Raw genomic sequence first — 14,452 nt, 5'->3', positions numbered from 1 at the left:
TTTATTTCTTCACTTGAAGAACAGTTGACTTTCTTCATCTTCATTGGCTTCTTTATCCTTTGGCATTTGGGCTCACTGGTTTCCGGCAGGTTTCCGCCGAAAACCTGAGCACTGGTTTCCGCCGGAAACCAAAGGTTTTTAAAAAAAAAAAAAAAAAAAAAATAGTAAACAACCCATCTAGTTTTCGCACAGAAACCAGATCTTGGTTTCCGGCGCGGAAATCATGTCATGGTTTCCGGCGCGGAAATCATGTCATGGTTTCCGGCAGAAACCAGATTTTGATTTCCGCCGGAAAACATGAATATTATGTTTGTTTGTTTTTTTTTTAATAAATAATATTATTTGATTTTAAAAATAAATATTATTTTTTATAATATTATTGTAAATTTTATATATTTTAAACAAAATAATTAATTATATAAAATGTTTAATTATACAATTCGACATCATTTTTGAAAAATGAGCCAAACACCAAAAGACAGTTTTCCATTGTGCAGCCAAACACAGGAAAGGAAAATGACTTCTGGAAAATGACTCATTTTTCAAAAGTCATTTTCCAGAAGTCATTTTCCTACTTTCCAAACGGACCCTTAATGGTAAACAAATGAGTAAAACAAAATTTTTGTATTAAAAAATTACGAGCTAGAATATAGTACCAGTAAATTTTCTTTCTCACCTTAAAAAAAAATATAAAATTTGTGAACATCTTGTAAGTTGTAATAAAATAATGGGGTTTGGGAATAATTAGATTCTCCATTGTTGGCTGCTTTTGTAAGCCACCAAGAAGGTAATACAGTAGTACGTGCTATTCAATATTCATCCGTCAACGCAATTAACGTTGTTTATTTCAAACCGGGAGACCATATGTCAATTTGTTGTCTTCAAATTTCAAAATGGTCGCTAAAACCTTAAACATGTGATCATTAACATTATTAAAAGCAACTTTTACTAAAAGCCTTAAAACATTCTAAGAATTCTTTACACATACTCAGATTGAGGCTTTAGTTTTTTTTTTTTTCATAGTGAGCATAACATGGTGACACATTGACTGGTAAAAAATACGCATTTAAGTACCATTTTCACTAATCCAAGAAAAGATATAATATTGTCTATATAAAGATTATCTTGGTGACGACATAATCGACATAATGATGAAATATCTGTTCCCTACACTGGGTTTAAACTTGAGACCTCTTAGATAAGGGACCACAACTATGCCGCTCAACCACAAGAATTCTCATTTGAGGTGTATGTAACATATTAAGCAAAGAATAAAATTGAACAATGTGACTAAGAACGATGAACATCTTTAACTTGTGTGTTTTAATTGATTGGGAGCGTAGGTTTTGTCGTGTGTGAGGGATGGAGGGATTAAGGAATGTCTTAGTCACACAAGATATGATAAAGAGCAAATACCAATTTTGGTCATATGAGTATTAGTAAAATGACAGTTTTGGTCCACATGTTTAATTCCTACCACGACTATTGTTTTAGTACCAATTTTCATCCATAACTATTGTTTTAGTGCCAAAATTCATCCGGTTACCCCTTCGTTTAAGACATGCCGAAATATGAAATTATTAAGGGTAGTTTCGTGCTTTTCAAATTAGGATTCATATTTGAGCATGAATAAGGGGATTTAAGCCCTAAGATCTATCCCAATTCGCAGTTTTCCTCCTCAAATTAATGTAGGAGCAGATCGGGATCAATCTTTAGGCTTAAATTCATTTATTTATGCTCAAATTGGAATATTAAGTTGAAAAGGACGAAAATGTCCTTAAAATTTTTAGATTTTGAGATGTTTTAAATAGATGGGTGACCGATGTGATGAATTTTGGTACTAAAATAATAGTCGCAAAAACAATAGTCGTGGATGAAAATTGATAGAAATTAAACATATGGACTAAAACGGTCATTTTGTTAATACTCGTGGGACTAAAATTGGTATTTGCTCATATGATAAATGACTCTCTACTCCTAAAATAATCCTCCGAAAACCTAATACACTGTCACGGCTTATTGGTGGCTAAACTCGTGAGAGCCGCCGAGTGACGATTGAGCCAACGGGGTCCGTTCCTCAATCTCACCGTTGATGGGAGTGTGAACGGAATGAGTCGACATTCGATGCAGAAGGCTGAGTCGGAGCCGAGCTTTGCGTGCGAACGAAGCAGAGTATTATTATTGGAATGAAGGTGATAGATCCGGAGCGTCGATGAGGTTTGAGTTGGAGAGATCGGGGCCGCAGGTTAGCGAAATCGTAGCTTTGGGTGGCAGTAAGCAGTGGCCCAATCCGAGAAGGAACACGTGGCAGAACCCCATCATCACTACTTGCTTTGGGACTGACACAGTGAGCTCCAGAACTATTTTTGGTATAATATTACTGCGTATATTATATATGTTTGACGGTATTGAATCTCTTCTGTGAGTGCCCTTTGGAGTTTGGCTTGTCAACTTTGGGGCACTGCAGACGCGTTGCAAGGACTCACCTTCGTGGGTTTCATTGAGTCAAACTTGCGGACTTCTAGCCAGGATAAAAAATCGTGCTCAGAGTGTTTATATTGTGGAGTTGATTATTTAAATTTTTGCAATATCTTTAATTCTGTTAGTAAGGACTTATCAGGTTAGTTTGGTGGTTATGTAATTTTGTTTGATTGTTATCTTTGGGGTGTGGAACTCTTACCCCTTTTTGTATTTCGAATTTGATTTAATACAATTTCTTTGTTTTTCCTCACAAAATATATCTTTTTTTAAAAAAATACTCCGTATTATATTATCATAGTTACCGCATTGTCATTTTAACTTAATCTTGTCATTAGGACATTAGGTAGGTATAGTCAATGCGTGTTGTCATCAGACAACGGAATTAACCTACATATGAATATGATGAGTCATATAACTCATGTTCTTAATAATAAGCTCCTAATTAATAGAGATAATACAATCAAACGGTCTCTTAACTTGTTTCTACTAATAAACTTTCAAATAGTAGAAATAATAGACCGATCTTGTCTCTACTAATGAACTCCCAAATAGTATAAATAATATGGTCAAACGGGTCGCTCTCTAGTTACTATATTTATTTCATCCTATAAACCGCTTGCAACAAAGTGACAACCCATAAAAATGTTGTTCACAATCTACTATCCAGACTTTATATACCAGTCCTCAAATAATGCAATTTGGCTACCAAAAGGTCAAACAAGGGATGAGTATACATATGCAACACAGAAAGAAGGGAGGAGCGGAGAGTGAAAGAAGCATTGGTGATGGAAATGGAATGGTGCAGGGATGAGATGTATGAAGTCAAAGTGGAGAAAAAGGAAAGGAGGGCAGTGGGATATGATATGTCAGATTGTCAGGTCATGTCTGAATGTGAATGGTGTCAAACCCGCGTGCACCACGCCGCTGCTAGCGTGGTCTCACCCCGGTCCCCGCCCACACCACTGCCCCCTTTCCTACTCACAATCTTCATTTACTTGTCAGGATTTGCAAACCCACTTACAAGAGGTTTTGCACACCACTAAAAAAAACAACAAAAGTAGCATGACAGTACTGACACGTAAATATAAAGAAGTAAAATTAAACATTTATTATTAGCATTGGCAATTTGGCACTAATTACTTACATAAGTATATTTGGCGTAATAATAAACGCTATAGTGAACAGTTTAGATGGATGCATATCTAACATTACCTGACTGATGCTCATTATATAATTAGCTCCAACAATGAATATAGAAGCCAACCAAAGGTAAAATCTACACTTTGCTTTTTTACAGGGAGTAGAGAAAATTTAGCTGTTAAGACACCTCTATACCAGAGCATGCAAGAACTCCAAGAAGTATATGGGTAAATGAAGACCAGAGGCATTGAAATTTCTTTTACAGTAAAATGGGGTGGAAAAATTACTTTAGTTGATAATCTATTAAAAAGCACACTAAAAATTATCCTACCCAAGAAAAAAAAAATTAATAATCACGACAATAACTCTATCCCAAAGAAGTTAACATGCTTAATGCCCTGCAAGTTAACAGCAGCTCCTTCCCAGCAAGATCTACATTTACTGTACTAGTAGCAATTTTGCACATCCAACGGTTTTCTTGTAGGAGAGCTACAATCGACATTCTTTCCTGACTTTCATCACAGCACAATAATAACAAAATTGCAGCTTCCAATTAAAAAAAGGATAAAGAAAGCGAAGCAAAAAAAGGAGGGGAGGGGTAGTGGTGGTGGTGGCAGCGCTTTGTTGTTGCTTTGTAATTGATTCCCTAGGCACTTCTGAACCTTCATTGACTTTAAAACTTGAAAGCACAAGCTCTGCATCAGTGAGGCAGTTGAATGTGAGAAATGGTAAAGCCTCGAGTTGCTCCATAAGATGACCTTCCCAGAAAGCAACCAGAAAAAATGCTAACACCAAGAAACACATTCTTCCTGTAAATTTCAAGCATAATACATATACAAGCTGTTTGCAGCAGCACAAGCAATTGAGTTTTCGGTTGGATGCCAGGCTAGATGGAGAAGTTTTGTTGTGAAATCAAATGAGTTCCCATTTGCATCTCCACCCGGACTTTCAGAGCCTGTAATACAATCATCCCACGATTTCAGTCTCTCTTACTAAAATGGAGGGGGAGAAAGTTATGCAGCAATAATACATGCTCCAAAAAAATTATATAGGCAAAGAAATCAATTTGCAAATTTCAGACCTCGCCTGACAACGCGAGTTATGCTACTACCCTGGGATCTGGCAGGTCTTGAAGGGGTTTGGGCTTGTCTCCTGAATGAGCATAGTCAAAGGTTGTCATTAACAGTAAAATATTGCAAAATCTAGTTTTCATCCCAAAAGTGTCTCAATACAAATACCTCATGGGATTTTTGCTTGCTTCCAGTGTGGTTGCTTCAATACTTCCCGCAGCAGAGCCAAAAACACGGAACAGATTGCTGAAGCAACAAAAATTATTATTGGAGAAATAACACAAAAGTGAAACAATTGAATACAAGCAATGAATCTGCAGGCCATGTGGATACCTATAGGAACCTGTAGCTATCCGCAGGCCATCACCGCTCAAGCAGCACTCAAATTTATCAAAGATGGAATCATTCTCATACAAATCACAAAGCTGCATGTCATCAAATTATACCCTCTAATCAGCAAAGTTACTGGGGGTACGGAGAAAAATAAGTCACAAAAACCTTTGCTTGGAGAAGTAATTCACCTTTGGTCTTAGATGTTCATGAACCTGGAAGGTAGCAACTGGACCAGAATCCATATTTATGTCCCACAACTGAGAAGTGAGGTGAAAGTAATTAAACAGCACCAAGAGTAGCAGAAACTTTGACAATAAAATTGCTTCAAAATAACCATTTCAGATCACAAATACTAAAATTGTAAGCATATAACCATAGAACAAGTAGCAAACATCATCCATTAGTAGAGATTATGTCTCAATCTCATTTTATATGTCTTGTTCAGTTAATGAGTGTTGATTCAAGTTATCTACATTAAAAAAAAATTATATTATTTAATTTAATATCAGTGAATAAAATTTAATATAGTTAGAAACTATATTAAAAGTGAAAAAAAAAAAAATACAAGGAAAGGTTAAAGAAAATAAGTGAAAAAAGAAAAGTTGATTTGACCATTGAGTTGTAAATATGACACAAATAAAATGGGAAAAAGGAAGTATATACACACAATGCAAGGAGCATATAAGTGAAACTCAGAAAATGTAAATCCCTAAACAACCTTGAGAGTCATGTAATCACGACTTAGGATATATCTTCCATCCCTTGCAAATTTAATATCAGAGATTGAAGCAATAATCTCAGTAAAGAAAGATCTTGAACCAGGTGCCTCCTGTTCCTCAAACCTATAAGCGCATTAAGAAGTGGTTTAGATATATATGGTTCAGCCCATTCAATTAGCATGGCTGGAATTGATAAATAAATGTTGATGGTAATGGATCAAACCTTCACACAATTTGAATCTTAGTCTCTAATTAGCATAAGAAAATAACAATAAAACCAGCAGGATAATAAGTACTCACAATTTAGAATGTGAATCACACAGTGCTGATTGCCGTAAATCTATGAGACGAATTGATCCTTTTGAACTACTATATGCTAACATGTTACAGTGTGTTGGGTGAAACTCTGCTGAAGTTATCACCTCTGCAACAACAAACATCTCTAATTAAAGATTGAGCATGTATCATGACAAAACAAACTCAAGATTAAGAAAAACCATGAGCTCATTGGCATTTCGAGGCACTTCTAGTTTATTTGCCTATCTAACCATTAGGCAAATAAGGCTACTCTTGATAGTACGAAAAAAGCAATTCAGTCATCTGTCAAGCAAATAAATGATGTGATTATGTGAATACAGAAGCAATACATCAAATGGTAAAATATAAATACTAGAAGTGAAGCATGGTTGAAATTGACTTATGGAACTTAACATGTTTAATTTTCATAAGAGAATTTGGAAGGACTTGGCAGCAAGTTGAAATAATGCATCAGAAAATAGAAATACTGTCAGATAAAGCAAGAGGAGGAATCAGGATCAACAAACATAGAGAGAGAGAGAGAGAGGAGAAAAGTAGTACTTTCAACAAATAGACTAGTAGTAGCTTAGGAGCTATTCAGGAAATTAAAACCATCAAAAAACGATAACATTTGATTCATAAAATCTGTTATGTTGTGCACACTCCAAACGGACTTTAAGTGAACATGTCTTAATTAGGTAAAAAAGGCTGAAGATGAATAAAAACTGGTATGGCTCTGGCCCTTTTTCTTGGGCTAAAGTGGAATTGCAAATCAAATTATGAAACTAAACTAACCTGTTAGGTCTTCCATATTTGATGGCTTCATATCAACAATATTGAAACTCTGGCTACTTATTTCCAAGTTCCAAAGGTTTATCCGCAAATCATCAGCCGATATAAATGTTTCACCATCACTATTTACAAAAAGTGAAAGCAATTAGCATAACTTCTTAGAAATTGCATTTCACAGAACTGCAGCTACACAATCAAAAAATGTATGCTCACCTGTTATTTGAAATGGAATTTATATGATAGTCATGGGCATGAGCATACACTCTTCTACACCTTGCAACAAGGCTAGTCTCAGCGCTAGAAACCTATAAACAAAACTCATAAGTTTGCAATACAAAAAGAAATGAAAACAAATTTATGAAATTAGGTATGCAAAATGAAAGAATACAAAAATCTATTCAACAATTCATATGGTCAAACCCCACACCCTATGCCTAGGGCCCTGGGTTTCAAGGAAAAACTTACGAATTTATTTCCACTGATGAAGCTAGAAAAAGAGAAGTAGGAAAAGGAACCTATATAATCGCATACAATGATACAAATGTGTTTCTGCAAATAAATATAATTGTATGTGCACATATACAAAAAATACTGCAGAAGGCGCCTACATAAAAAATAAAATAAAATAAAATAAAAACTGATAAATTTATATAGCTGTATGGATGCATATACAAAAATTAGTGCAGAAAGCATCTAGGTCTTAAGTAAAAACAGATGAATTTATCTCCTCTGATAGAAGCAAGAAAAAAAAAAGTAGGAGAAGGAACCTATACAAGCACATACAAATGTGTCTACAAGTAAATATAGCTGGGCTCGCACAAAAATAATGTGTCTTAAATGGTACACAAGGCAATAATAAAGTAATTTAAACTTCTTGCACACTACATTTGGAATCAATCCACAATTAAGTACTTTCAAAGGGAGATAAAGCTGGCAATCCACCATGGGAACCTGGTGATGATTTTTTTATTCTTGCTCCCCGGTAGGTTAAATGCATGTACAAGTCCTTGCTTGAATTCCATGCAGTAAAGTGCACTGCTTCACTGCAACTTCATAAACTCTTTGGTTCCATACTACTTAACCACAAAAGGAGTAGATTCCTACATCCATACATTTTCATATACATATATATCTTCCTTGTTAAACAATAATTTCATTCACAGAAAAGCACCAAGAAGGTGCATACAATATGTTCCAAAAAGCTTACACAGATCAAATATAAATATTATAAAATAAACAACACGCAATTGGACATTACCAGATATGCATGTGCAAGACAATATGATTAGGGTAAGTACAACTACCACAGGTAAGCGGAGTGCAGCTCTGGTATCGGTAGGAAGTGAGATGTTGTTGCTCAAACAATTGTAAGATTTATCAGGATAGTTCCCATTTTCAAGACGCTGTTTCGGAATCGAGGAAACACTTGAACTTGCGATATCGCCATTTCCAACCACTCTAGAAGGGTCAGTATTCATAACTGATACTTTCTTGAGTTTCTTCTCTTGTACCTGAATAAATAAGAACAAAAATTAGCAAATAATGCAATACATCAGCCTAAAGCTGCAAAATGAATCACAAGGAAGCAAGGTTTAATATGCCATTTCAAGTAATATATGACCCCACGACCACGGTAAAATAGAAGCTTCAAATTGAATGAGATCATATACCTTCCAAAACTTTATTGTTTTATCATTAGTGGACAGAACGAAGAGCGCACCATTAGCTGTCTGGCACCACCGTATCTTGTTTATTTTCTCCTCAATCTCCAAACTCTTGAGATAATCAAACTGCAAGCAAACACGACAAAGAACTCATTACAGCTCTACTTGACACCCTATACCAATAGATATACAAGATGGAGGTTATAAATGACTCATGCCATCAGGCAGTTACGACTAGAAGCTTCAAAAGCTTGAAATGGTCAATTGCACAAGTATATTTGCTAGAAATGAGAACACTCGCATCTTTTTGGAGCTCAGAAAGTAGTAACTCAGAACTTCTGAATAGTTATTTGTGTTTTCCTTTTAACTTTAAGTAATGCTTGTAGTGTAGTCTATATACATTGAAAAAAGTAGTATTTTGTTCAAAGATATTCACATCACAAGTAGATAGGGCAACTCTTACATGTATACTACTCATCTACTACAGTTCACTGAATCTCGCAACCGAAGGATGATTGTTAAGGCAATAAGGTGAAGACAAATAAAGGCTAAGATATCATGGAATAATTGCATACCTCAGGTTCATGGCTTTGAAATTCTGTCTTGTACCGGAACTCTGGATGCCGACTAACAGGATAGTCTGTCCTCTCCAACTCTCTTCGACTTCCAACAAGCTTTAAAATTTATTTGTCGGAGAAACAAAGCAGTGAGTAAATCACTCAATTTAAAATAAATAAATAAATAATCTGCTCAAATTTTTCAAACGTACCTCCTTTGTATCAGTCCTTTCAAATAATACCACTCTACCCCCACGGTCACCAGTAGCAAGATGGTCGCCAGTTTTATCAAACTCAATGGCAGAAATGATATCAACTGCAAATCAATAAAGAGCAAACATATTAGGATTTCCCATTAAATGAAGTTGCTAGAAATATAAATGCAGGAACATAATTTATGATTTCAAAACATTATCAGAAACAGAACAATATTATAATACTGTAGATTATGTGAGATAAAAAATCAAATTTGATGATATGTTGAAATAGCCTACATTGATGAAATTCAATTGTTTTAAAACAGAATGTAATTTCCATAATCTGAGTGCTTGTTTATCCCCAACTTAAGTTACATGAAATTGTAAAACCTCAACTTTGGAACTTTTTGAGAAAGGAGTTTTCCTATTATCTAATTCTCAAAGGCATTTTTATTTTTAGTTTGTGGCCTAACTCATGCTTTTTGGAGTAGATGAACTCCAAAACAAGCTAGGCAAAACACACAGTATGGCAATAAGATACTGACGCTTTTTCTTGTGAGTACCTCTATCATTTGCAAGTCACCTAGTTAAAACAATAGGATAAGTTTAAGTAGCATACAAATCATGCATAAAGGATGCCATCATTTTGAACTTTTCCAGGGTTTAGGCACAGAGCCGTGTATGTCTTGATATTCTGTCCTTATCTATTTCACATCATTTCAGGGAAAGGTTATGGAACTCAAAAGTTGTCACCCAACACTTCTCACAATCTCAAAAAGTTAATTACAAGAATCTGTAAGAATGTCTGCATCTGTGAGTTGTATAATAATTGATGCCTTATAGTAATGAACTAACCAATCAAACGGTCACATTGTAATCTAACATGTCAGTGATGTCACTCAATCTTGAAAAGCTAACTACACAAACTCATAAGAATGTCTGCACGCAATGTCATGCACCGATTCGAACCAACCAACCCCAAGGTCACATCAGAGCCATCACCTCTTCAGTTCAGAATTTACACCATCATAATTTATGTTATTAGTAAGAGGTATGCAAGAAGTTGAGCAATGAACCATCCACATTAATATTGAAGTCAGCAGTAACCACCAGCTGACATGCGTTATTTGCTTTTAAATAGCAAAAGCACATCTATGTCTAGCTCCAACGATGGAGACCTAATAAAAAGACTCTTTTCAAGCATGACAAAGGCAACCATAGAGATCTGGACGGAAATCCAAAAATCTCAAATATCATTACAACCACATAAGATGATGAAAAAACACACCGAGCTAACTCTAAACTCGATTCCCTTCAGTTCTAAAGAGTTGATGTATCTTTAGATTGATCAAAGTCCACATGCAAATCACTCAATTTAAATGAACACTAAAAATCCAACTTGAGAATTAATGAACTAAGCATTTTCTGAAATTATCGAGCAGAGAGCAGATCAAAAACACGAATAACAAGCCCTAATCAACACACTGACACCAAACAGACTACGGATCGGAAGGCAGCAGAGCAGAGATTCAGAGCTCAAAAAGATAATACCTTCCTGAACTTCCTCGCCTGCCGTACGTTCACCAAACACCTGAGAAAATTTCCACTCGAGAGGCTGCGGTGGTCCCCCCGGAACTGACGCCGAACCATCTTCCCCACCTCCTGCGCCACCATCACCACCGCTTTTCATCGCCTCCCTCAAAATCAAACGCGGAAAGAGCAAAACTCCAGCGCAAAATCGAAATCGGGAAATATATTGAGAGGCAAAGCTGATAGCACGTTAATCTCACTTCATACGAGAAAACAAAATTAAAAAGCTAAATCGTCTTGGGAGGGGTTGTCTGCTTCATCAAAAAAATAATGTCGGATTTGGATTCAACCATTACGAGTCCAAAACATCAACAACGACACATGGCCTTTCAACACCAGATTGAGATTCTCTTCGTTTCTCTCTCTACTCTCTCTCTCTCTCTCTCTAGAGTCGAATAGGGGCGAGGACAAAAATGGAAATCTGAAGTCGAGCTAAGCAAACCGTTCTTTGCCCCAAGCCCAGTGTTCTCTCTCCTCTCTTAGCTCTATCACTCCCCTTACTTTTTAATTTTGATAACTTCACCGCACCTATTATTCACCCCGTCTTTACATCATACCAAACATTATTTTACTCTCGTCATGAAATTAGATCATTGTGTTCTCCAAAAAAAAAAAAAAAACATTGCCGTGTTTGATTAGTCGGTTATGGAAACCAGTGCAAGGCTAGTGAGATTAGTAGGAAATTAGTAAAATAGGCACTGTATAATTGTATAAATTATTTCATTTCTCTCATTTTAAATGTGACTTGATTATCAATTACCTTGTGGTCTAGTGACACGAAATGTCTTTTTCAAATGGGAAATCATGAGTTGAGCCTTGGTGATAACAATATTAATTATTTGTGCTTCAGTAGGTTGAGAATACTCCGGAAAAAAAAAATAACTCGATTAATTGTAACTTAGTTTAAATTTTGTATACTTTTAAAATATTATTTAAATTAGTATAAATCCTCTCTCATATAAAAACTTAATATGATCAGCACTTTATCTCTTAATTAAATTGATCCAATAAATTTGAATATGGTACAGATTTAAAGTTATCTTATACAGTTATGGTCTATTCGTCTTCTCATGACTTTGATAAAAAGAAAAAAAGTAATGAATTGTACGAAATGCATTAGTAAAATATGTCATTTGTGTGTGTACACGATCGGGTTTGGAAGGAGGAAAGAATACAAAAGGTGAGGTGGTGGGAAATGACACTTTTGCCCTTTTCTTCTTATCCTTACTTTTGTGCTCTAGATTTGTTAAGTACATGTGATTATAGTATTCATTATTGCTGTCCTTCTATATTGTATTGCTCCACCTAGGATGAGGTTTTATATATATACACACAGTCACACACGCATAGTAAGATTTTATTGAATACAAAACAAATGTGAATACAATTTGTAATCAATTATTATTTTCGAATTAATAATAGCAGGTTACGTCAATATTGAATAAAATGTAATGACATATGTATATTATTTTCTTTCTTTTTTTTTTATTGAGAGGCGATTGAGGTGGGATTTTTATAATTTAATTTATTAGTCTAAGAAAATTTTGTATATTATTATGATGTGCATATTAATTTTATCGTATTTTGCACTCTAATCTTAAAATTTTTGATCGCTTTTACTCTTAAAATTTGGTAGAGGATGTTACAATGATGTTCACAGTCTTATTTACCGATCCTCATAGCTAGCTTATGTAATATTGTATATTTATGTTAGTAGCACAGAATGTCGTTTTTTTTTTTTTTTTTTTTTTTTGCATGTTACATGTTAATTTTCCTAGTTAATAATTGTAATTTAATTTATGTCAAATCATGTGTATGCATGTCTAAGGTACATACTAGCACATTATATACACGAAGTACAACATTAATGTGTGATTGTTTGGGTTCCCTAGCTTGGGGCACATTTTGTTGTATATTAACATTAATGCGGATTCTCTTTTATACCCACAAAAGGGGTTCGCTACTGGAGCTACACATCTCAGCCTAATTAAATCACAGTGACTCAACTATTCATTAAGTCAAATGATCAATGCCCAACAAGGAGTCCACCACATTATTAAGTGTAACTCACACCTGTAATTGTTAATGTTTGATCTTGTATATCTACTCACAATATTCTATACATAAATCAATTGAACTACCCGTAAGTCTCGCATTCTATTTTATAATACAACACTAGTATCTTTATCATTATGAAACTAATTCGAAGTATACTTGGATCATGCACTATTTACAATAGTCTAAATTATGAGTTGCACAAATGATGACTTTATTCACTACTTGCTCTTGGATGTTGGCTATGTTTCTTTAAATCTTTGCATAGTGGAATCCTTTGAATGCAAAACATGAAATTTCTTGCCCCAATGATTTTTTTGGGATTGTGGAAGAGTTAAATTCTCTTTATATAGGAAGACCTATGCATGGTGCTTACAAGAAGTTACCCTCATAAGATGATGAAACTTGCACACTGCAGCTATTAAGATTTTGCATTATTAGATGCAATACCTACGTAACGTAATTCTTTCTTTACTTATTGTAGACGTAATTGATGTAACTTTGCCACGGTTTATTTATTTCTTTTAAGATTATTTTATTATTTTGCTTGTCAAATAAGAAATTAAAAAGAAACCAACATTTCAACATTGCTTAGTTATATTTTATTTATATATATTTTTGGTTGGTTGCTAATATAATCCAATGAGTCGTCGGTATTTAAATGAAACAAACGTCGCATGACCAATAGTTATGCTGTGCAACCGAATGTACTATGCGCATGGTGCATACGATGCAAAACGACGTCGTTTTGACTAAAAACGCGCGTTCCACTTTAAAAAAAAAAAAAAAAATCATGTTCGATTCTCGGCAATAGCATTATTGTGGATATATAGTTATGAATTTCTGGATATATAGTTATAAATTTGTGGATATATAGTTATGAATTTATGGATATTTAGTTCATTCATTATGGATATTTAGTTCATTCATTGTAGATATTTACTTCATTCATTCACTGTGGATATATAGTTTTGAATTTATGGATATATAGTTATGAATTTCTGGATATATAGTTATGAATTTATGGATATTTAGTTCATTCATTGTGGATATTTAGTTCAATCATTATGGATATTTAGTTCATTCATTGTGGATATTTAGTTCATTCATTATGGATATTTAGTTCATTCATTGTGGATATTTAGTTCATTCATTGTGGATTTTTACTTCATTCATTCATTCATTGTGGATTTTTACTTTATTCATTCACTGTGGATATATAGTTATGAATTTGTGGATATATAGTTATGAATTTCTGGATATATAGTTATGAATTTCTGAATATATAAAAATACTATTGCCGAGAATCGAACCTGATTTCTTCTCTAAGTGGGACGCGCGTTTTTTTTAACCAAAACGGCGCCGTTTTGCAACCGTATGCACCTTGCAAGGTGCATTCGGTTGCACAACATAAGCATTCGGTTGCACAGCATAATTTGCGTCGCATGACGGCATGAACCTAAAATATTCAAAAGTCAAACATCAGCCCAACCAAAACATAGTTTTCATGTTTGGGCCAACCTATTAACCCATTTTATCAATCATGGGCTACCCACT

General features: G+C 34.6%; 1 protein-coding gene across 2 annotated transcripts; it reads right to left on the bottom strand.

Moving 5' to 3' along the window:
- Positions 1-3,843: 3,843 nt before the first annotated feature.
- Positions 3,844-11,331, bottom strand: LOC109187896 (serine/threonine protein phosphatase 2A 55 kDa regulatory subunit B beta isoform). Of its 2 annotated transcripts, none has more exons than XM_019338287.1 (14): positions 10,802-11,331; positions 9,266-9,369; positions 9,072-9,170; positions 8,503-8,622; positions 8,137-8,343; positions 7,046-7,137; positions 6,836-6,954; positions 6,044-6,167; positions 5,743-5,866; positions 5,213-5,281; positions 5,025-5,116; positions 4,860-4,937; positions 4,703-4,773; positions 3,844-4,576 (listed from the first exon to the last, which is right to left on the bottom strand). In XM_019338287.1, the coding sequence occupies exons 1-14, from the start codon at positions 10,938-10,940 to the stop codon at positions 4,440-4,442; spliced, it is 1,575 nt and encodes a 524-aa protein (XP_019193832.1). In that variant the 5' UTR covers positions 10,941-11,331; the 3' UTR covers positions 3,844-4,439. The 2 variants fall into 2 exon arrangements, with proteins under 2 accessions (XP_019193832.1, XP_019193831.1); XM_019338286.1 differs by having other exon boundaries at positions 8,134-8,343; positions 10,802-11,330.
- Between the last annotated feature and the right edge of the window lie 3,121 nt (positions 11,332-14,452).

Source organism: Ipomoea nil, unplaced genomic scaffold (assembly GCF_001879475.1).
Source record: "Ipomoea nil cultivar Tokyo-kokei standard unplaced genomic scaffold, Asagao_1.1 scaffold1421, whole genome shotgun sequence".
Classification (NCBI taxonomy): domain Eukaryota; kingdom Viridiplantae; phylum Streptophyta; class Magnoliopsida; order Solanales; family Convolvulaceae; genus Ipomoea; species Ipomoea nil.
Note: the sequence above shows the minus strand (reverse complement) of the source record. Positions and strands in the feature narration are given on the sequence as shown.